Below are 24,559 nucleotides of genomic sequence, written 5' to 3'. Positions count from 1 at the left end.
AACTTGTCCAAATAATTTTTAACTTGTTCTTTCCCTATTTTAGCCTCTTCTGAGCCTACCGCATTTTCACTGGCATTCGCTACGCTGGGTGTGCAAACACCACCAACCTGCTTGGTGAAAACCGAAACAATAAGTCACTGAGCCCTTCTGCCATTTCCAGCTATTATTTCTGCCACCCCCCCCCCACATTGAGTACCAGCCCTACCCTGTGCTTGGTCTTGCACTGGCTTCTAATGTATTTGTAGGCACTACACGGGGCGGGGGCGTGCAACGCCGTGTGTGTGTGTGCGCGAGGGGGTGGCCGTGCAGGGGCCAGCAGGAGCGGGGGCGAGCGTGCAAGGCGGAGCCAGGGCGCGGAGCGGGGTCCCCGGTCTCCTCACGCGAGCTCCGCCCATCGCCGCGGGCGGCAGCAGAGGCGGGGCCAGGCCGCCCTCGGGCCCCAAAAGCTGCGGTCAAACCCCGCCCCGCCTTGTTCTCCTCTGCCCCGCCACCACCACAACAACATACGTCACGTCCGGGCGCCCTGAGCTGCGATTGGCTGCGCCGGCCGGAAGCGAGGGTGGGCCCCGCTCCGTTGCCGCAGTGACGGGGCTGGAGTGGAAGATGGCGGCGCCGCGTCGGTCCCAGCACCATCACCACCATCACCCCCCGCCCCCCGCCCCGGCCTCCCCGCCGCGCAGCCCAGGCCTCTCCCCGGCGGGCGCCGCGCCCTGCCCGCAGCGGCCCAGCCTGGCCGGGCCGGAGGGCGAGGCCCCCGCGGCGGGCGGCGGGCGCGAGGCGGAGCGCGCTCTGTCGCCGGAGCAGCCGGAGAGCGCGGCCGGGGCCGCCCCCCCGCCGGCCTCCGGCTCCAGCAGCGGCTCCAGCAGCGGGGCCCCCAGCAGCGGCAGCGCTTCGTCCTCGTCCTCGGCGGCCTCCAGCCCGGCGGCCGAGAGCCCGGAGCCGCCCGGGCCGGGCGCGGGGAGCGGCGCCTTCCGGGAGCTGCTGGAAGCCTGCCGCAATGGAGACGTGACCCGGGTCAAGCGCCTGGTGGACGCGGGCAACGTGAACGCCAAGGACATGGCGGGAAGGAAATCCACCCCCCTGCACTTCGCCGCGGGTGAGCGCCGCCGCCGCCGCCGCCCGGCGGGAGGGGGGGGGTGACTGGGCGCGCTCCCGGGGGGGACCTGCCCCAGTGTAGCTGCTGGGCAGTGGGCTCGGGGAGGTGGCGGCTAGGTCACAGGGTGAGTATGGAGCTGAGATCCCCCAGGGGCTGGGCTAGAACAGACTCTAAGGTAAAACTGGCTCCTGAGCTTGGGGAGAGCGCTTCGGACTGCTGCCCTGGAGTCTCTGAAACCGCCGCTGACCCACCCGCCCCCGTTTGAAAAAAACCTTCGTGATGTTTGGTCTGCTCGTGACTTGACAGGGATGGGTTTATGCCGGTTAGCAGTGTTACAGATCGGAGAACAAGTTTTTGGTTATCTGTGGATGACTGTGTGTTTACTTATCTTCGTGGTGAATGTTACAGGCCCTTTTCTTTGTAACTTAGACATTAATTAAAAAAAAAGTTTGTAGCCCTTCAAAACAAACTGCTGAGTAGGTGTAGGTCAATGGCCTTTTCTTAAAGGAAAGCAGTTTAGTAACAATAAGCACTGCTACATTCTTAAGGTAATCCCTCAGTGATGTTAGTAACTGCTCTCTGCCTAAGCTCGTACTTAGAATCATAGAATCTCAGGGTTGGAAGGGACCTCAGGAGGTATCTAGTCCAACCCCCTGCTCAAAGCAGGACCAAACCCAACTAAATCATCCCAGCCAGGGCTTTGTCAAGCCTGGCCTTAAAAACCTCTGAGGAAGGAGATTCCACCACCTCCTTAGGTAACCCATTCCAGTTCTTTACCACGCTACTAGTGAAAAAGTTTTTCCTAATGTCCAACCTAAACTTCCCCCTCTGCAACTTGAGACCATTGCTCCTTGTTCTGTCATCTTCTACCACTGAGAACAGTCTAGATCCATCCTCTTTGGAACCCCCTTTCAGGTAGTTGAAAGCAGCTATCAAATCCCCCCTCATTCTTCTCTTCTGCAGGCTAAACAATCCCAATTCCCTCAGCCTCTCCTCATAAGTCATGTGCTTCAGCCCCCTAATAATTTTTGTTGCCCTCCGCTGGACTCTCTCCAATTTATCCACATCCTTCTTGTAGTGTGGGGCCCAAAACTGGACACAGTACTCCAAGTGAGGCCTCACTAGTGCTGAGTAGAGGGGAATGATCACATCCCTCGATCTGCTGGAAATACCCCTACTTATACAACCCAAAATGCCATTAGCCTTCTTGGCAACAAGGGCACACTGTTGACTCATATTCAGCTTTTCGTCCACTGTAACCCCTAGGTCCTTTTCTGCAGAACTGCTGCGCAGCCATTCGGTCCCTAGTCTGGGACTTCAAACTCATATTCTTGGTGTCAGTGTGAGCCACTGTCTTCTGATTATGCTTGCTTGAAGTGATGTAGTGTCTGTGTCCTGTAATCATTCCTGGTTGTTGAGAAGGGACAGATACTATCTCCACACTGTTTGAAGAGGACTTGTGTGAAAGTAGCTCTCCAGTGTTTCCACACCACAAGGTCCAAGACATCAACTTCCATCTTTGTGTTAACAAGGGTCTCTAGAGCGCAAAAGTTGCTTTAGTGGTGGAATTTTCATAGCACCTGCAGGTGGGGAGGCAAGTGAGAACAGACTCTTCCCCCCCAAACGAGGGCAAAAAATAATACTTTGAATTCACTGGGTAAGGGAAAAAAAAAAGGGAGGGCAAAGGATCATGGAGAAAATGATAGCCCATGAACCTGTTGTTCCTTACGAGTTGTACAAGAAGTTAATCCACTAGTGTGCATATAATTAGGGGAGAAAGTAACATTGGGGCACTTTCAGAACACAGTTGGTCTCCAACTTCCTTTGGGGGATGTACAGTAGTTCCTAGGGCATCAGCCTTGGCCCCATTCAGCTGTGTCTGGGTACGTCTACACTACGGGACTATTCCGAATTTGCATAAACCGGTTTTGTAAAACAGATTTTATAAAATCGAGTGCGCGCGGCCACACTAAACACATTAAATCGGTGGTGTGCGTCCACGGTTCGAGGCTAGTGTCGATTTCTGGAGCGTTGCACTGTGGGTAGCTATCCTGTAGCTATCCCATAGTTCCCGCAGCCTCCCCTGCCCCTTGGAACTTCCGGGTTGAGATCCCAGTGCCTGATGGGGCAAAAATCATTGTCGCGGGTGGTTCTGGGTAAATGTCGTCAGTCACTCCTTCCTCTGGGAAAGCAACAGCAGACAAGCATTTCGCGGCTTTTTTTCCCTGGATTGCCCTGGCAGATGCCATAGCATGGCAATCATTGAGCCTGTTTTGCCTTTTGTGACTGTCACCGTATGTGTAATAGATGCCGCTCACAGAGGCGATTCAGCAGCACTACACAGCAGCATGCTTTTGCTTTTGCATGATAGCAGAGATGGTTACTAGCCATACTGCACCATCTACCATACCATAAATTGATAATAAGATGGTCATGGTTACCAGTCCTTTTGCACTGTGCCATTTGCTGCTGTCATAAGTGCCCCTGGCTGATCAGCCAGGGGCGCAAAAGCCAAAATTGGGAATGACTCCCTGAGTCAATCCCTCCTTTTTGGTATCTAAAAATAGAATCAGTCCTGCCTAGAATATGGGCAAGTGTACTAGAGAACCACTGTATCATAGAGCCAGAGAGCACAGCTGCTCTGTGTCAGATCCCACAGAAATTATGAGCTGTATGCTATTCACAGGGGGTGCTCCTGCAACAACCCCACCTGTTGATTCCGTTCTTCCCCCAGCCTTCCTGGGCTACCATAGCATTGTCCCCCCACTTGTGTGATGAATTAATAAAGAATGCAGGAATAAGACACAGTGACTTGTTAGTGAGAAATGAGTGGAAGGCAGCTTCCAGCTGCTATGATAGTCCAGACAGGACAGTAAGGAGTGTGGAGAAGAGGAGCCCAGCATCCCTCTGCTAGTCCAGGGGCAATTGAATCTTTTCTTTACACATGAAGGGTGGGGGCTGATGGAGCTCAGCCCCCTGTTGCTATTATGAGGATGGTTACCAGCCATACTGCACCATCTACAAGGAAAAATTAGGGCCAGGTGCCCTTGATTGACCTCACTGATGCTAGTCGGCATGGTTACCAGCCCTTTTGCACTGCCCCATGTGCCAATAGACTGATGACGAGGACGGGTATCAGTCATATTGCACCATCAGCCACCCATGGCGGGGGGGGAGTGAGGATGTTAGTGTTGACGGCTGCAGCATCGCGTCTATCTGCAGCATTCAGTAAAGATAGGGTGACATGTAAAAGAGTCAAGAGAGGATTGTTTTCCCTTTCACTTCTGGGGGTGGGTGGGGGGGTGCGTAAATTGCCGAGCTATGCCCTGACCCACCGCGGACACGGTGTTTGAACCTAGAAGCATTTGGAGCTCAGCCAAGAATGCAAATGCTTTTCGGAGACTGCAGGAACTGTGGGATAGCTTGAGTCCTCCAGTCCATGAACGTCCATTTGATTCTTTGGCTTTCCGTTACGCTTGTCATGCAGCAGTGCGCTGAGCCCCTGCTATGGCGTCTGTCTGGAGATTTTAAAAAAATGATTTTGAATTTCGTCTTCTGTAACGGAGCGCTGATAGAACAGATTTTCCTGCCCTTACAGCGATCACGTCCGCATGGTCCATGCGGGAGCTCTTTCTTTATTTTGATTTTTAACTGCATCGCCACATGTGCTGATCGGAGCTCCATGCTGGGCAAACAGGAAATATTCAAAAGTTCACGGGGCTTTTCCTGTCTACCTGGCCACTGCATCCGAGTTCAGATTGCTGTCCAGAGCGGTCAGTGGTGCACTGTGGGATACCGCCCAGAGGCCAATACCGTCGATCAGCGGCCACACTAACCCTAATCCGATATGGTAATACCGATACTAGCGCTACTCCTCTCGTTAGGGAGGAGTACAGAAACCGGTTTAAAGAGCCATTAAAATCGATATAAGGTGCCTCCTAGTGTGGACGGTTGTGGCGTTAAATCGGTTTTACGCTCCTAAAACCGATTTAAACGCCTAGTGTAGACCAGGCTTCTGTGTGGGCATGTAGTAAAAAGCGAGATCCTGCTCCAAAGAACATAGTCCTGGCTATTGAAAATGACACAAGTGTGTAAAAACACACAAATAGAGAAGGGGGGATAACAATAAAATGTGCAAGATATTCAAAATAAGCCATAGCCTGAGCCCACTAACATGATTTCTGGACTTGGCTCTTGTGCAGATCGTGAATTCTCTGGCACATCCTGTATTTTTTTTTGGTGCTAAGCGCTGTACCTTGCGGCCTCTAGGCATTACTATTAAAATATTTAATAATACAAAATCTATTTGAATGTGTACACAGTGATCAATATTTACATTTTAAAATGTTGTTCGGACTAACCACACTAAAATGACTTGCTTAAAAAATCAGCACTTTTAAGGAATGCGCTAACATTGCTTTGGTTATTCTGGATATGTCAATGTAGAGTCAAAAAGTGGTTCTCTGGGGAGCCCACATCCTGAGTCTTGTGAGTCCCCGAGTGCTGCTACTATAGCTCCTGAGCTTCATATTAGCTGAGTTTGTAAAAGCAGTTTATCCCCAAGGAGTATAAAGAGCCCTGAAATATGGGGCTTATTGTTTGTAAACTCCTTATGTTCTATAGATCAAGTGATAAATTTCATGAGACCTCAACCAAGGGCTTGTCTACACTTAAATTTTATAGCGCTCTAACTTGCTGGCTCAGGGGGTGAAAAATCACCCCCCTGAGTGCAGCAAGTCTGAGCACTTTAAAGCGCTAGTGTAGACAGGCTCCAAGTGCTGGGAGCTAATCCCTTTGTTGAGGTGGATTATCAGGAGTGCTGGTGACTGCACTCGTTCCCGCAGCAGCGCTTTGAAGTTTCCAGTATAGACATACCCCAAGGGTCAGCAGCATGTCGGTACACGGACACAAGTGTCCGTTGTAAAAATCTTGAGGTCTGTGAGGTCTGTGGTAATTTTTCAAAAAATTGAATGACTGAATGACATAACCCCCCCAATGTCAATCACTAAGCGTGGTAATTTTGTCAAGCGTCCATTGCGTGACATGGTGGTGCCAGCCCCTGGCCTCAACTAGGTCCTGCTTATCCTGAATTCAAGCTTACAAAAGCTTCACCAACATAATTCATACATACCTAAACTCTTGAGCATCACTAGTGAAACACAGGTGTCACTAAAGTTACAAGCAAAACTTATTCGGCCACTTGGATTGTGAACATGAAAAACACTTTTCCACTTTAACTGAGGGGAAAATGAACAAAACTTATGTGAGAGAATGTTGCCCTTCAAATTAGTTTTAAGAATATTACATTCTATGAATCTAATACGATTAGCTAGTCATCAACTGAAAACCTCACTGTACCTGTACTATTCACTCTTGTAATTGAGCTGGAAATCCTGTTCTTTGTATACAGCCCAAAGAATTCCTTTTTAGCCATTGTGCATAGAATGAATGATCTAGAGACCGTCAAAGTATCACATACATTTGAGCAGGGGGGGCTTTTATTTTGCTCCAACTTTCATAAAGGAGATGTATTGTGTGACTCTTTCGTGGCAGCCTCCTTTCCTCTCTCTCAGCACAGAGCTGCCAGTTTGTCTGCTCATCAACCTAAAATCAACCAAGTCAGTAGACAATCATAGGAGATACTGCTGTACCTGCTCATGTTGCTGCTTGGGTCACTCTACAGAACTTCACTGTCTATCAATTTTGGAGGTTTTTTTTCCAACATATCTGTTTCCCAGAACACAAGAGCTTGTTGAAATCTTTTTTTATACCGTGCAGAGAACTTTGCTTTAATTCCTATAGTTAACAGAGCAAAGTTCTGCGTGGTAACTGATGAGGGCTTTCACTTGCCTGGATGGTACACAGTGATAGTAGAGCAGAGTTAAGGTTGATATTTGAATCTTTTCACAATTGGGTTTTCAAAACGTTAATGGAAACAAACATTCGAAGGACATGGTTCATTTGAAAGCCTCTATTATTTGTGTGATGGGATATTAATGTGGAGCTGAAAGCTACTTTTTGAGCCACTTTAACTGGGAGCTCAAACTTCTTAGGTGGGGGAGGCCATTTTTGTAGAGGCCGTGACTTCAGAACGTAATATGAATGAATTACAGGCTGCAGCGATCCATCTGGTACTGAATATTTACAAGGGTAAGGTGGTGCTACAGACTCATGTGAGATTCCTCTCTAAAGTGGTGTTGGTTTCATCCCAATGAGTGTTGTTCTGCCAGCCTTCTTACCACATCCATGTACCCATTCTGATGGGGACTTACCCCACATAGTCAGTGACTGGGGCTGTTTTTTAAGTGGATTAAAGTGCTTAAAGTCCACCCAACTTTATTTCTATTCAACATCTTTTTTTTGGCAGTGCTGTCACTAAAAGACCATATCAAATGGCTGGCCATGACGATGCTCATTCAATTCGTTCCCTAATGGGGGTTTTCGTTTCAGACATAGGAAAAATAGCCTTGTAGTCTTCACTCTGTATACTCTACAAAGCATGATTGCTTGGCTTGGGTTTGGTCTGTTTCTGAAGCAGTGATGCTCAAACACTCCTGCCATCTAGAATATCTTTTTGGTGATCAGTATTTTTGAGTTGGCCACACTGCAGTATTTTGCTTTTGGATGCAACTTACAGGCTATAAAAGTACCATTTATGGAGGTGTCGTCTTACCCTTCTATATTTAGCATTTACTTTGTTGCCATTGGCCCTGTTCTTGCTGTTTGTTGTAAAGTTTGCTTTCTTAAACATTCACCAAGTCAGTTCCCTTCGACGAGTAGAAATCCAGTAGAAATGGTGTCTTCAGAGAAGGGAAAAATACCTTGATACTCTGCTTCTCTGGAGATTGCTTCTTTAGGAATTTCCTTGGAGTTTGGTAGTAAATGTTGAGAGGATCTTTTATTGCAGTGTCTCCTTGAGGCATTGAGTGTTTTTATGGAAAGTCTTTATTTTCTGCTCCGTCATGAAGTGACACAGCACACAGTCAACCTGTGGAACTTTTTAAATATAAATATAAAAAAACAGGTATATTTCCATATATATTGTATCTCATAGAGCTGGAAGGGATGAAAAGTCATTGAGTCCAGTCCTCTGCCTTCACTAGCAGGATCAAGTACTGTCCCTGGCAGATTTTTTTCCCCAGGTCCCTCAATTGCCCTCTCAAGGATTGAACTCACAGCCCTGGGTTTAGCAGGCCAACATTCAAACCACTGAGCTATCCCTCCCCCATTTGCCAGAGGATGTTGTGAAGGATAGCAACAGGGTTAAAAAAAGAACTGGATAAATTCGTGGAGGATAGGTCCATCAATGACTATTAGCCAGGATGGGGAGGGATGGTTTCCCTAGCCTCTGTATGCCAGAAGCTGGGAATGGGCGACGGGATGGATCACTTGATGATTAACTGTTCTCTTCATTCCCTCTGAAGCACCTGGCTTTGGTCACTGTTGGAAGACAGGATACTGGGGTAGATGGACCTTTGGTCCGATGCAGTATGGCTGTTCTTATGACTGTAAGGATTCAAGGGTATTGCATCCCTACCTATAGGGGATATCACATGTTCTTACCTGCTATCGCTGCGTTTGGATCTAAAAGCCTGAAGAACTTGGAGTGCTGGATTTCAGCTCCCTAGTGCATGACAAGCAGTAGTGAAAAATGTTACCAGAAGATACTTTGTAATTCTGTTTCTCTGAACATCAAGGAAAAGAAGTTTCTCTTCTAAAACTGAAATAGCTTGAAGATGAGACCTACTCTTCCCCTCCCCCCCTTTTGTAAGAGAGCTATCTCAAAAGAATGAAGATGCTATAGTGATTCTGTTCTTATTAGATGGTTTACTTCTAGTGGTGTTAACTTACTTTTTAAGGCTGCCTCTTTATGCCAAAGAAGGCCAAACAGTAGAAACTTATTAGATCAGTATTGCAACACTTTATTTGGGCTGAGTGACTTATTTTGATGGAATAGGTGATAGGATACCACTATTGTAGTAAGGATGGGTGAGTAGACTCTGTGCGTGGGCAGGTGAATTTTCATGATTACTTTCTTAAGATATGAAATGGACCTGGGGGAGCAAACAGCTGTGCATATTGCTCTATCAGTGTTATAGAGGGCGGACAATTTATGCGTTTACCCTGTATAAGCTTTATACAGAGTAAAATGGATTTATTTGCGGTTTGGATCCCGTTGGGAACTGGGTGTTTGGGTGCTAGAGATAAGTGACCTACTGAGCAGTTTTTGGTTAAAGTCTGCAGCTTTGGGGGCGTGGACCAGACCTGGGTCTGTGTTGCAGCAGGCTAGCATGTCTGGCTCAACAAGAAAGGGTTCGGGAATTCCAAGCTGGCAAGGAAAATAGGCTCAGAGGTAAATTCAGCACATCAGGTGACAGTCCCAAGGGGGTCCCTGTAACCGAACCCATCACCCTGCCACTCCAGAATTTGTTCTAAAATATGTCTGAGATATGGTTCAGAGGTCTAAAACCTGCTTCCTTCTCTAAGTTGGAGATCTGTTTCTTAATATGTTCCAGGGTGATGTTGCACATGATTTTTCCAAGCACTGAGAGTAATGATTCTGCTCTAGTTATTGCAGTTAGTAAGGACACCCTTCTTTGGAAATTCTACTATAAGGTCTCTTTGTAGCTCGTCACAGTCTGCCTGGGACTTAAGACTGTGAGGGATAGCTAGTGGTTTGAGCATTGGCCTGCTAAACCCAGGATAGTGAGTTCAGTCCTTGATGGGGCCATTTAGGGATCTGGGGCAAAAATCTGTCAGGGGGTTGGTCCTGCTTTGAGCAGGGGGTTGGACTAGATGACCTCCTGAGGTCCCTTCCAACCCTGAGATTCTTTGATTCTATAACACTGATAGAGAGGTATGCACAGCTGTTTGCTTCCCCAGGTATTAATCACTTACTTTGGGTTAATTAATAAACAAAAGTGATTGTATTAAGTATAAAAAGTAGGATTTAAATGATTTCAAGTAATAACAGTCAGAACAAAGTAAGTTGCCAAGCAAAAACATGCAAGTCTAAGCCTAATACATTAAGAAACTGATTACCCTCCGATGTTCCAATAAGCTTCTTTCACAGACTAGACACCTGAGTCTGGGCCCAATCCTTTCCCCTGGTACAGTCCTTGTTAGTTCCAGCAGACATCTTGTTGTATTTAAAGTACTGCACAGGATCTTTTTTTTGGGGGGGGGGGGAAATAAGGCATAGCGCCACATTTATTGGTAATACATGTATCAGTCAACACTGCATCATATGCATATGATATTACACTCATGCACTCACATGCACACTCTGTCTTGTTGTTACCAACTAGTTGCTCCCATTAACTTCACTAGCCAGGTGAGTTAGATGGGGGAGGGGTGGAGCTGGGCTTCTGTCGATCCAGATCGATACTCTGATATTGACAAGACGAGACCTGGGGTCCTCTGCAAGACACCTCACATTTATAGCAGCTTCCTTCTCATGCAAATCTATACCAGATGCAAAATCTGTCAGTTGGTCATCTGTGGCACTTCCTTCTGGGTGTTGTCTTAATGCTGCCACATTTATTTTCAAAGAGGGTTTTTTCAAAAGAAGGTGCTCGCTTCTTACTCCCAACACATCACTTAAGGGACAAAAAGACCCAGCTTTTGGCAGATAAACTATTAGTTCATCAACAAAGGGAAGACAAAATATATGGCTATCAATGTCCCCAAAGACACTAGAAGTAGCAAGTCACTTTACCAGTGTAGGGAGTGAGATGTGTAAAGATGGTGTCACCATGGTGTATGTCAAGCCGTGTATATTGAAAGCAGCAAACAACTTTCAGAAACTTGAAAAGATATGGAAAAGTAGCATGGCTGACAGTGATATAAGTAGGAATTTTTAATTTGTCTGTCCTCCTTTGTGGAGCGGAGTCATGAGAATCTACAACAGAAATGGATAAGATCAACTCATTCTGAAGTAAAACCTGGAAAAGGTCTTCAGAGTTCACTGGGAAGTGTCTGGCAACATCAGAAATTCTGAAGAGAGCAAACTAACCAAAAGCATCAAACATGGTCAGACAATGATGGACATATTTAAGACCTGCTTTAAAGATGCCACCAGCCTGACTCCACATCAAGTAATAATGTGGACACCACCTGGAAAGAGAAGAGGGTAACCTAGAGAAGAATTATGCAGAACAAGGGAGAAAGAAGCCGAATCATCAGTATGACACTCAGAACAGACCAGCAACTAACCGAAATCAAGGGTGGAATCTGGATGCCATATGCACCTGATGGTGTGGGAGGATAAAGAAGAATGTTTGAAGTGTGCCTTCTAAAACACTTCTAGAAGCCAAGGCCCTAATTCTGCAAAGGGATCCACGTTACCAGACTCATGCCCATATGGACTTGGACCCCTTTGCATGATTAGGGCCTGTGAGATGGCAAAATCCCAAGAACAAATTTAATAGATCTGACAGACTTCCATTTTAAACATCTCTGATCATTCTCGATATTTAAGATGTATGAATTGTATTAACTTCTAATGACATGAAGCGTTCTGTGCTTCAGCTATCGCCTATTTTTTATTTTTTCTGAATAGTGTGGTCTTGTACAACAAAATCATGTTTAAAATGTGTGGAGGAGGAGAATGAGAAAATACAAGAACATAGAACTTAGATTATTTAATCATACAATATCAGGGTTGGAAGGGACCTCAGGAGGTCATCTAGTCCAACCTCCTGCTCAAAGCAGGACCAATTCCCAAATGGCCCCCTTAAGGATTGAACTCACAACCCTGGGTTTAGCAGGCCAATGCTAAACCACTGAGCTAGCCCTCCCCCACCTGGTGAAACCTGCAATTTTACTGGAAAGCTTGTACACTGCACTGAAAATGTCTGATTCAGTTTCTAGATACAGTTAAGTTAATGCACTTATTTTCAGCCAGTGGGCTTAATTCTCTCTCTTTTTTTTTTACACTGTTGTGAACTGGGACTAGCTTCATTTAAGTCAGTGGAGTTGTGTTGATGTTGTGTGAGGGGAAAATCTGGCTCTCAGTGTGCTTAACTGGAAAGACAAATTAAACTAACTTGAAGTACCCGCATACCACGGAAACCATTCTGACACTAACATCCATTTTCTTAATAAGATGAGTGCTTGGAAATGGAGACGTTCACATGCTCTGATGTGAACTACATTTGGTCCTCTAAAAAGTAATGAAATGGGATTACATTATTCAGTGCATTTTCGCTATTTTATCTGACATAATGACAGTGCTCAGGTACGGATCAGCTGTGCTTTTCCATTTTCTTGAGGGCATATTCTTATTAGACTTTTAAAAAAGAAGTTTTGGGACTATGTGACGGGGTTGGGACTCACCACTGCAGCGCCTCCCGCTGGCACATCTGGGAATTAGCTCTGTCCTCTGCAGGGTGCCCTCTGCTGGTGGTGTCCCATCCGTCATCTGCTCCCCTGTTGGTGTCCGGACCCGTGTTGCTCCTCGCTCAGCGGTGTCCTCTTTAGGACACTGCCCTCTGGCAGTGCCCTCTGCTCTGGTTTCACCCCCTTCTGGAGCTCTGGTGTTATCAGCAGTCCTCCATCTGCACCTGTTCTAGTGGTCGGCTGCAGCCTCACAGTCTAGCCCCTTTGTCACAGGCACAGCCTGTATCAGGCCACGCTCCTCGTCAGCCAGGCGTAGTACAAGGGAAAAGTGGGGGACCCAGGCCCACTTGCTACTCTGGGTCCTGACCCTGGGACCCTCTAGTGGCAGCCTCCCTGCTCTCCTTCTCTCCCCTTGTCAGACTTTGTCCCTGAGCCGCTTCCCCTTCGGCCCTGTGCTCCCGCCTGGCCCTTTGTAGCAAGGCCCAGAGCCTGGGGTTTTCCTTGGCTGGAGCTCCTCAGCTCCTTCTGCCCTTCCCCAGCACTTTGGGGGGAGGGATAGTTCGGTGGTTTGATTTTTGCCCCAGATCTCTAAACGGCCCCCTCAAAGATTGAACTCACAACCCTGTCATTAGATCTGGGGCAAAAATCTGTCAGGGGGTTGGTCCTGCTTTGAGCAGGGGGTTAGACTAGATGACCTCCTGAGGTCCCTTCCAACCCTGATAGTCTATGATTCTCTGACTGCTCTGTCCAAGGTGCTACCTTTCAGCCCAGGAGCCAGTCCTCCTCCCTTGGCAGTCAGGGAAAGACTGCCTTTCCTCCTGCTAGGCAGCTTTTCTATAGGGACTAACCCAGCCCTGTTTAGCTCCTAACAGACCTCTTTTGATTGGCTGCCAGCCTGCACAGCCTCAAAGGCCTGTTCCAGCCTTTTTCTCAGGGGGTGGGGCACTGCCCCACCACAGACTAATACAAATCTAATCGCAAGTAAATGTGGAAGAGGGTAAAAGATACAGTGAAAATAATTGAAATAAAAATCTTTCCTAGAAAACTGAAAACCCAAAGTTTTACGGAAAATTGTGATCAGAGTAAAACTGAGATTATAGTTAGTTTTAAAGAAAATAGAACTAGCTAGTGTGGCTCGCACGTTCCATGAGTTGTGCTACTGGCTCAGCCAAACAGCCTGACGCTCCCACATTATCTGGGATACCTGTCAAAACCAGATGGAAATTTCTGCATTTTAGTAAGACAAGTGAAATTATACAACTGCATTATCTGACTGTGTGATATAACTAAATTTGATATGTAGCTTCTCGGCTCTATGAGCTCAGATCAAGTGTAGTACTCTAATTGGGGAAGACATATTCTTTCTTCATGCAAGGGTATGGATATACTGTAGTATTTTATAATTTTGGTCTCTTACCTGCAGAAAGCATGTGGGCCAAGACTTAATGATAAAGACTAGTTAGTCACCTAAATAGGTAACTAGACTTTCAGAAGTGCTAAGCACCTACCAGCTCCCCCTGACATCAGTGCCTAGGTGAACTTGGTTTAAAGCAGTGGTTCGCAACCTGTTTACCGTTGTGGACCGCATATGCAGCTTTCTGTGTTATGTGGGTCGCATCCACACACTATACCTGTATACTACCTGTATGGCCCCGAAGATGTCACGTGGGCTGTAGCTGTGTGCTGATTGGGTCGTAAAGGGCCACAGGTTGAGAACCACTGGTTTCGAGTTTTGTTGAAGGTTGTTTTCTTAATGTTTTGCCTGATCATCTGTGCAAGGTCTTTAAATGGAGGATTTTGAATTAAAGCCTCAAGTTTAGTAAATTGCTAGATGGATCAACTTTCTATCTGGAGATGCAAAAAGATATAAGGTTTAAACAAAACTCTCAGTTCAGGGCAACTGATCCAGTATTCCTCTCTGTGATGCAGCAACAGCACCCACTCTAGGCTCCCAGCTGCTTAGCTTTCACCTCTCTTGGGTGGAGACCTGTGTGTGTGTGTGTGTGTGTGTGTCTGTCTCCCTCTTCTCCCCACCATCCCCTCTGGGAGTACTTCAGGCTGCACAGTTTCCTATGTACACTATTATTGCCAGCTAGCCAGATTGCTTAATGAGGATGGTGTCTGTGTTTGCTTACTTTGTTCATAGTCTTTCAAGAGTAATTGCCAGCAGTTACGTGTTAACACGACCCTTTTTATGCAAGCACATTTATTCTTAAGGTGAAAGCATTACAAAGAAAACATAAAAAACAATAAAGGAACCTACACACAAGCTAATAAACTTACCAAAGATCACCCTTCCCCCCTCCAACTCCAACAGGAGTCTTTCTAACCTTTCCCTAAGGTTTAGGGTTCTCCCTTGAACAGAAGATTCTGTCATAACATAAGAACGGCCGTACCGGGTCAGACCGAAGGTCCATCTAGCCCAGTATCTGTCTACCGACAGTGGCCAATGCCAGGTGCCCCAGAGGGAGTGAACCTAACATGCAATGATCAAGTGATCTCTCTCCTGCCATCCATCTCCATCCTCTGACAGAGGCTAGGGACACCATTCTTACCCATCCTGGCTAATAGCCATTTATGGACTTAGCCACCATGAATTTTTCCAGTCCCCTTTTAAACATTGTTATAGTCCTAGCCTTCACAACCTCCTCAGGTAAGGAGTTCCACAAGCTGACTGTGCGCTGCGTGAAGAAGAACTTTCTTTTATTTGTTTTAAACCTGCTGCCTATTAATTTCATTTGGTGACCCCTAGTTCTTGTATTATGGGAATAAGTAAATAACTTTTCCTTATCCACTTTCTCAACATCACTCATGATTTTATATACCTCTATCATGTCCCCCCTTAGTCTTCTCTTTTCCAAGATGAAGAGTCCTAGCCTCTTTAATCTTTCCTCATATGGGACCCTCTCCAAACCCCTAATCATTTTAGTTGCCCTTTTCCGAACCTTTTCTAGTGCTAGAATATCTTTTTTGAGGTGAGGAGACCACATCTGTACACAGTATTCGAGATGTGGGCGTACCACGGATTTATATAATGGCAATACTATATTCTCCGTCTTGTTCTCTATCCCCTTTTTAATGATTCCTAACATCCTGTTTGCTTTTTTGACCGCCTCTGCACACTGCGTGGACATCTTCAGAGAACTATCCACAATGACTCCAAGATCTTTTTCCTGACTCGTTGTAGCTAAATTAGCCCCCATCATATTGTATGTATAGTTGGGGTTATTTTTTCCAATGTGCATTACTTTACATTTATCCACATTAAATTTCATTTGCCATTTTGTTGCCCAATCACTTAGTTTTGTGAGATCTTTTTGAAGTTCTTCACAATCTGCTTTGGTCTTAACTATCTTGAGCAGTTTAGTATCATCTGCAAACTTTGCCACCTCACTGTTTACCCCTTTCTCCAGATCATTTATGAATAAATTGAATAGGATTGGTCCTAGGACTGACCCTTGGGGAACACCACTAGTTACCCCTCTCCATTCTGAGAATTTACCATTAATTCCTACCCTTTGTTCCCTGTCTTTTAACCAGTTCTCAGTCCATGAAAGGACCTTCCCCTTTATCCCATGACAACTTAATTTACGTAAGAGCCTTTGGTGAGGGACCTTGTCAAAGGCTTTCTGGAAATCCAAGTACACTATGTCCACCGGATCCCCCTTGTCCACATGTTTGTTGACCCCTTCAAAGCACTCTAATAGATTAGTAAGACATGATTTCCCTTTACAGAAACCATGTTGACTACTGCTCAATAATTTATGTTTTTCTATGTGTCTGACAATTTTATTTTTAACTATTGTTTCAACTAATTTGCCCGGTACCGACGTTAGACTTACTGGTCTGGATCAGAAAGCAGGCCCTGAAGTCAATTTAAACTCGACAAAGACTTTTCTTAGTTCTCTAGAAACCAATAAACAGTCTCTTTAATGATTCCAACTCTGACTCATGTGTTTCCTGAATTAAAAAGCTTCATTGTTAGAACTGGAAACAAGACTTTAAAAAAGTGCTAATTAGACTCTTGCATCCGAAGAAGTGGGTATTCACCCACGAAAGCTCATGCTGCAAAACATCTGTTAGTTTATAAGGTGCCACAGGATTCTTTGCTGCTTGTTTTTAATCTTCACTGTTTCATGCAACTCATTAATTCTTGGCAAAACTGAGTGAGGGACGTGGTGGGATCTCAATTTTACAGATTGAGTGGGCTGAGGAAGGAACTTCGCTTTGTCCAGCTGCTTGTCATAATCTGCATGTGCAAAGGAGGCTCCAGCAGCACTTTCTTTCCTTTTTGTCTAACAGCGGTAACTAGATTAGTCAGTGTTGACAGTAGCCACATTAAAATTTAGTCAGTTGTGCTCTTTGAAAAGGCATCCCAGAATACACAATATTTGAAAAAGAGTAGGATATGACCCAGAAGAGAGGTTTCCAAACCTGTTGCCCCCCCAAAGAGAAATGAAGGAAAAGGTTAGGATTTTGACTTTTACCTTCTTAAGATGTCTTTGGGAGAGTCCTAATATTAACTGCTATCTTCTTGCTGGGACATACTACCTGTGTATGTGCACTCGGATTGGTGCCTTGGATTCTAGAGAACAAACTGTCTGATTCCCCATGATTTTGGGATGTGTGATGTAATGATGAGCTCTAGAACGACGTGTTAAAATCCCAAATTAGCATTCAGTATTAAGGCACTCTATTTTCCCTTTGATGCTGTTTTCACGGAGCCCAACCTCAGAACACTTCTGAGCCATAAGTTGGCAATTATGATTGCAGTTCCCTCAGATCCTCCATTGCCTAGACTGCCACCTTTTAATGGTTCTCCAGTTTCTCTCCCTTCATCCACTATTAAAGAAACAAACTTAACTATAAATAGTTTTTTATTTTGATGATAGGGTTAGGTGGAAAAGTTTTTGTTTTTACTATTTCACTCTGATCATTTCATTGAATCTTTAATTTAGCCTTTGCCCAAGATAGGGGACCCTTCTAAAAGAATGGGATTATTGCACCAGCTTCAGATGAAGAGTGCTAAAAGCTGTGATGTCTACAAGGTCTTCTCAGAAAGGGTCCCGAAGGGCAGTAAGACTCTGTGCTCCAGATCGTGTTTCTGCAAGAGGCTCTGGAAGCACATGAGTTTAGGGGACATTCTTCTGATTACCTGAATTTATTTTAAATATGTCCATTGTCAGTCTCAGTGCATCTTGCAAGTGGGAAATATATTTGACCTGTACTGAACATTCTGTGTTTATGACCAAACGATTGAAATGTTTTTAAAAATGGATTTAATTCTCATGTGGTTGTTCCTATCTCTAAAACATACTTCTTAGCCCGCGTAGATATTTAATTAGGCTTTGTGTTGACAGACATTTAACAAAGGTTTCTTTCTTCTCTTAGGTTTTGGAAGGAAGGATGTAGTAGAACACTTGCTGCAAACAGGAGCCAATGTTCACGCTCGTGATGATGGAGGGCTAATACCCCTTCATAATGCTTGTTCCTTTGGTCATGCTGAGGTGGTTAGTCTGTTACTATGTCAAGGTGCAGATCCAAATGCCAGAGACAATTGGAACTACACTCCTCTGCATGAAGCTGCTATCAAAGGGAAGATAGATGTGTGTATTGGTAAGTATTCGTCATTAATTGCATCAATTTACTTAAATGCAAACACATTAATATTGCAGTGAACTTGTATTGCTTGCAATTGTAGTGACTGTTTCCATTCCACTTGATAGACAAGGGACCAGTTGCTTTTCTCTTCCTTGTTAAGAAGGGTCTCTCCCGTTCCCCCATAAACAAGTAAAGAGATGGTAACCTAAAATTTAGTGAAGTGCAGGATTCATAACACGGTGTTTTCTGAGCTTGCGGTCTGGAAAGCTAAACTGGCACAGGAGCTAAATTTTGATGGAGGAGTAGTCTAATGCAGTTAATTTACCATTTTGGCAGAAACATAACATGAGAACTCTGCCAGTAAAATGGAAGATTTGACTTCAGATAACATCAAGGCTTTTTGAGGCTGACCCTGGCATTGAGGTATTTTTCAGACTGTGAAGACAGGTATTTCCTGTGTTATAAGAAACGAAAGGCTAACCAGTTTACTACTATTTGAAAGCTTTGAGGGACTAGTTATGAGAAAAAGTTGTTCAGCACAGTTACATATTTTCAGCATGTGCTGTAGCCTAGAGCCAAAGTAATTTAAAATAGAACATTTCAATCATTTTAAATGTATGTAGATCATAGTAAATACTCTTCAGTAATATCTTTCATTTTTATATATTTTCAGCCTGCTTAGTAACACTTTCTTCAAGCAGAGTTCTTTATTTTTAATTTTTAAATGTGCAAACTGGCTTGAAAGTTCCTTCTGAAGTCAGACACGTGAAATTGTCTGGTCAGTATTTCAGATCTGGAGGGGGAAAAATACCCTTGATTATATAGCCACATCATATTAATGATCATGGTCACAAATTTGAGATCTTAGTTGTAATCTGAGAGCACTTCATTTTATTATATGGACCAATTTTGAAAAACCTCCAGTGTTTGCTTAAAGACAGTCAACATAATTTAGTAGGGAGGTTATATTACCAGTGGATAGAGCACTAATGAGACCACTGATGGGAATCCTGTGTCCAGTTCTCAGTCAACATTCCAAAAAGGGTGGTGGAAAAACTGGAGAGGGTTCAGAGAAGAGATACAAGAATGATTTGAGAACTGGAAAACCTGCCTTGTAATGAGACCATAAAAAGAATTTTAAGAGGTGACTTAATTGTGGTCCAAAAATAGCTACACAGGAAGAAGAGACCTGATGCTAGAGAGCTCATTTAGCTGACAATGGCATGACAAGATCCAGTAGCTGGAAGATGAGTCTAGATGTGCACAGGAATGCATAACAAATTTAAGTGACGGTAATTAATTGGGGGAATATCTTGCCAAGGGATGTGGTAGATTTTCCATCACTTGAAATCTTTACATTAAGAATCATTGTCTTTCTCAAAAGCTATACTCCAGTTTATACCATATTAAGGACGTAACTGATTCCATAGAAACCTGCAGTGTATACTTTTCTACATGTATGTGAAATGATTCTGATGTAGTTCGATCAAAATGTAGACTATTTAGTGTCTGGCCTGTCTGTTTTTCCCATTTTAGTACGTCCATTCCTATTTTTATATGGGGCCCTATCTCCAAGTCCTGTAAGTAAATAACTCTGCAGAGCAGACTTGTATACATTTATTTATAATTTAATTTTCTACATATGGCAGAACGCTTGAGTGTTAAGAGGACATGCAAATATCAGTCTGTGATAGACAGGTTGGTGGAGTCTTGTTCATGCCTTAAGCAATATTTGATGGCACAGCAAGGATTCAGACCACTTGAAAATATATTTCTGTAATATTCTTAGGCTTGGAAGGATTCATTTTTATTGATAAATGTTGATTTAACTATAAACACAACAACAAATGTTTAGATGATCAAAATTTGAAGATAGGAAACGTAATAAAAATGCTGCTTGAGAATTTTAGTTAAAATCCAGTGGATTTTTTTTTTTTTTTTTAGACTTTTGAATTAGGCTTGTTATGAATGGATTCATGAATGAATAGTAACAACAGGTATGACTTGTTGAATTAAGGATATTTCCTTTGTATATTTTGACGTGATATTGACAGTTTGTTTTAATGTTTTATAAAGATTTAACTTACTTATGCTGTCATTAAATTATTCTGACACCCTCCCCCATAATGTCCCACAACTGAAAATTTAAACAGAAAAAAAATGCTTAAAAATAAACTTCAACTGGCATTATACAAAAAATGCTGACATGCATAAAAATGGATTCTTCCAAGCCTAAGTATAGTGTACAGCAACTATTTTTACGCAAAGTGTAGATTACTAATATAATTGTTATATAAGAAATGGACTTGTGCAAATCAGTGTCCGGTACTAGACTTAAACAAGTTAGGTATGTTTTATTATAAAGCATGAATTTGACAGTGTCTCAAACACTGGCACAACGTATGAGAATTTATTGTTGAACTCTACAATATCTGCTGAAAACCAGCAACTTAACTTTTTAGAAACTGTCTACTGACTTTTTTCCCCACATGCTTCATTTTGGCTCTTGTTTATTTTGAACATCGTCCAAATGCTAAAATGGGAGATACTTGCCGTATTTGTTTTTTCCTCCCATCTGCATGTCTTTGTCCATATCCTCCTTACCATAAGAATGCTGCTTCTGTAATATGGCAGGAGAGTAAACTGGTAATTGAACAGCATAATGAGCCAGGAAACATGGAAAATTTATTAACCGTGGTCTTTCAGAGCCACAATAAAAGCAACAAGATAGGAAAGCTGGAAAACTAGCAAAAACTGGATAGTGATTACAATAGATCTGAAGATTGCTAATGGTCTCTGGGTTTCAGTTGTTATATAGTTTTAATGGTAAATGCACACTTCTACTGCAAATAGTTTTTTATATTGCTTGTCATCGACATTATTTGCATCTAAATGGAAAAGTGTGTGCACACATGAGACGTGCGCGCACACACTTCACACGTTTCCTTCCCCCTAGGTAGAGGATGAGAGAGAACAAACCATATGTGGCAAGTGTAGATCATATTGCTTAATGTGGTACGGGAAGGTGCTTGTTTACCATGGTGATAAGACGATATAAGAAGCTGTATAGAACAGAATGGAAAGGTGCACCTGTTTAGCTCAGAAAATGTGAGCTCAGAATGGAAAGGTGCACCTGTTTAGCTCAGAAAACTTTCGCAAACTTTCGCATGCGTAAGGCCACTTTCCTGGAACTCTGTGAGTTGCTTTCCCCCACCCTGAATTACAGGGATACCAATATGAGAGCTACCTTGACAGTTGAGAAGCAAGTGGCGGTAGCCCAGTGGAAGCTTGCAATGCCTGATTGCTACCAGTCAGTTGGGAATCAGTTTGGAGTGGGCAAATCTACTATGGGGACTTGTAGTCTGACCTGGTCTGTCCCTTTGTTGTCTTTGTGCTCTCTATCTTAGAACACCAAGGATCCCTGAGGATGGCAAACACTTAGCAAAAGTGAACGTGTGCTAGCCATTTCTTACGGGATGACTAGGCATTGAAAACTCGTTTTCATTACTTAGTAATCAAATGTATGTTAAGTTTTGTCTGTTAACTCCATTTAATGAATGTGTGTTTTTTTTCAAATTGACTTAAGCATTAGAAACAAGAAAACTATTAGACAGCAAGTTGGTGATATTTATAGATCTTTGTGTTGGCTCATCTGTCAGAAAGATGCATGTTTAGTGTCTGAGTTCTGCTCCCAGAGCTAATGAGAAGCATTTTGCTTTTAAGTATTACTATTCAATATTGAACACTGTTTCGTTTGCTTAAGGAAGAGCCAAGCAAGAAGCATTTTACTATAATTCAAGGATGAACACTAAATATTCATGGAAGAGCACTGTAAAGTCATAGAAGTGATTGTCAAAGCTAAGATACAGAGAACCAAGGTTTCTAGTTTGCTATGCAAGACCAAATATGAGGGAACATGAGCATACTAAGAATTCAACCTTTTTGTTTCTGTACAATCCCAATAAAACATTGCATCTAGCTTAATAGTAACTGTTTGTGGTGCTGGGTGTAGGTGTAGAGCAGACATGCTTATGGCCAAAATGTAGGAAAAGCTCCCCTCCTACCCCCCCCTTTTTTTTTTTTGCTGAAGCAAAATACTGAAAACTAACCTTGATTGATCATCTTTGCATGTAAATCTTGATATAGATTAGGCAACTGAAATTGTATGAATTTATCACTTCTGTATGCAGCTTTTTTTTTTCTGTAATACTCCAGACACTATGGATGGAGACTGAGCATCGTAACTTGTTACAACATCCTTTGATATCTTTGCCTTTGTCTACACCAGACATATTTTCCAAAAGCTTCGCACCACTGCTGCCAACTATTGTAAGGAGAACTCCGTTATTGGTCTCAATAGGAATGCTTGAGAAATCTTTGGATTCTTCTAGAATCCTTCTGTGTGCTGGAAGCAATCAAAGTAATGAAAAGTAAGAAGCTAGTTTTCTGCTATTGAGGTACTCCTTGGTTCATGGTTATAGTGGGACTTTATGTACGAGGCTTCAGTAATCCAAGGGTTCTTGCACCAAGTGGCTCTCCTAGGGTATGTCTACACTATGAAATTAGGTCGATTTCATAGAAGTCAACTTTTAGAAATTGATTTTATACAGTCGATTGTGTATGTCCCCACTAAGCACATTAAGTCAGCGGAGTGTGTCCTCACTACTGTGGCTAGCATTGACTCAAGGAGTGGTGCACTGTGGGAAGCTGTCCCACAGTTCCTGTAGTCTCCGCTGCCCATTGGAATTCTGGGTTGAGCTCCCAATGCCTGGTGGGGCAAAAACATTGTCGTGGGTGGTTTTGGGTACATGTCGTCAGTCTCCCCTCCCTCCGTGAAAGCAACTGCAGACAATCGTTTTGTGCCTTTTTTCCTGGGTTACCCGTGTAGACGCCATAGCGTGGCAAGCATGGTGCCCACTCAGCTCACCACTGCTGTTGTGAGCATTGTAAACACCTCGCGCATTATACTGCAGTATGTGCAGAACCTGGCTAAGAGACGGCAGCACGAGGACAATTGTGAGGAGGACATGGACATAGCCGTTCCTGAAAGCATGGGATGTGGCAATTGGGATATCATGGTGGCAGTGGGGTTGGTTGATAGAGTGGAACGCCGATTCTGGGCCCGGCAAACAAGCACAGACTGGTGGGATGGCATAGTGTTGCAGGTCTGGGATGATTACCAGTGGCTGCGAAACTTTCGCATGCGTAAGGCCACTTTCCTGGAACTCTGTGAGTTGTTTGGATCACAAGGGACATTTCACCGACATCAACGTAGGATGGCCGGGAAAGGTGCATGAACTTTAATCCTACTTGTTAGAAAGTTGTATCTGTGGATTCAGGGAGAGTGGGAAGGAGTCACCATAAAAATAACATCCCCACTTATTTATAGAAATTGGGGAATGGAAGAGGAGGAAATTCTATGATCTGACTAATAGAGTAGATGTGACTAAAACAGCATGGTTCTTTCTGGCTTTAAAATCTAACTAAAATCTAAGCTTAAAAACTAACTTTAAAATCTAAAAGTTGACTAAACATGGAAATAGTGCAGTGGTTCCCAAACTTTAACAACCTGTGAACCCCTTTCACTAAAATGTCAAGTCTCATAGAATATCAGGGTTGGAAGAGACCTCAGGAGGTCATCTAGTCCAACCTCCTGCTCAAAGCAAGACCAATTCCCAACTAAATCATCCCAGCCAGGGCTTTGTCAAGCCTGACCTTAAAAACCTCTAAGGAAGGAGATTCCACCACCTCCCTAGGTAACCCATTCCAGTGCTTCACCACTCTCTCTGAGGGAAAAAGTTTTTCCTAATATCACTGGTCTACAATTTTTGAGAAGTCGTCTGCTTCAGAGATAAAATGTGGTATTTATTATGTATTTTGATGTGCTGAATTCAAATATGACAATTAAAACAACTGGCTAAGGTATTTAAGTTTTACATTTTATGTCTATGTATATTGTGTAGATAGTAGAGTTTTAATCATAAATTGTAAACCTAGGTCTTTTCATATGTTTATGGTTGCTTTACATGATAATATTTCACCTGTCCTGTTTATGTAACACTTTAAAATCAGCAAAAGGGTTGTATAACTAAAATTTATTATGAAACAAAAGGCAAAAAACTATTATGTACGTAGTTTAGTCCTATTCAGTGTCTACTCGGCGCTTCTTGGTTTGTCTCTTGTATTCATTAAATGGAGCATCTCTTGTCACTGTCCAGCAATAGTCTGCAAGCATTGATGGGCTCCATTTGCCCTGATAGCGTTTCTCCATTGTTGCAATGTCCTAGTGAAATCGCTCGCCATGCTCATCGCTCACTGCTCCGCAGTTCGGTGGAAAAAAAATCTAGGTGAGAGTGCAAAAAATGTATCTTTAGTGACATGTTGCAACCAAGGCTTTTGTATGCCTTGAGGAGGTTTTCCACCAACAACCTGTAGTTGTCTGCCTTGTTGTTTCCGAGAAAATTTATTGCCACTAACTGGAAGGCTTTCCATGCCGTCTTTTCCTTGCCACGCAGTGCATGG

At 43.7% G+C, this 24,559-nt stretch overlaps 1 protein-coding gene across 1 annotated transcript in view; it reads left to right on the top strand.

Annotated features, from left to right (window-relative positions):
• Window positions 1-494: 494 nt before the first annotated feature.
• The window catches only part of TNKS (tankyrase), a 323,782-nt gene continuing 299,717 nt past the window's right edge, over window positions 495-24,559 (top strand). Inside the window, exons 1-2 of the mRNA XM_045018479.1 lie at window positions 495-1,096; window positions 17,828-18,052. Of these exons, the coding sequence (XP_044874414.1) occupies window positions 604-1,096; window positions 17,828-18,052 (718 nt within the window). The 5' untranslated portion in view covers window positions 495-603. The remainder of the gene's footprint in view (window positions 1,097-17,827; window positions 18,053-24,559) is intronic.

The sequence above is a fragment of the Mauremys mutica genome, chromosome 5 (assembly GCF_020497125.1).
Source record: "Mauremys mutica isolate MM-2020 ecotype Southern chromosome 5, ASM2049712v1, whole genome shotgun sequence".
NCBI classification, from domain to species: domain Eukaryota; kingdom Metazoa; phylum Chordata; order Testudines; family Geoemydidae; genus Mauremys; species Mauremys mutica.
This window is presented reverse-complemented; position numbering and strand designations above follow the sequence as displayed.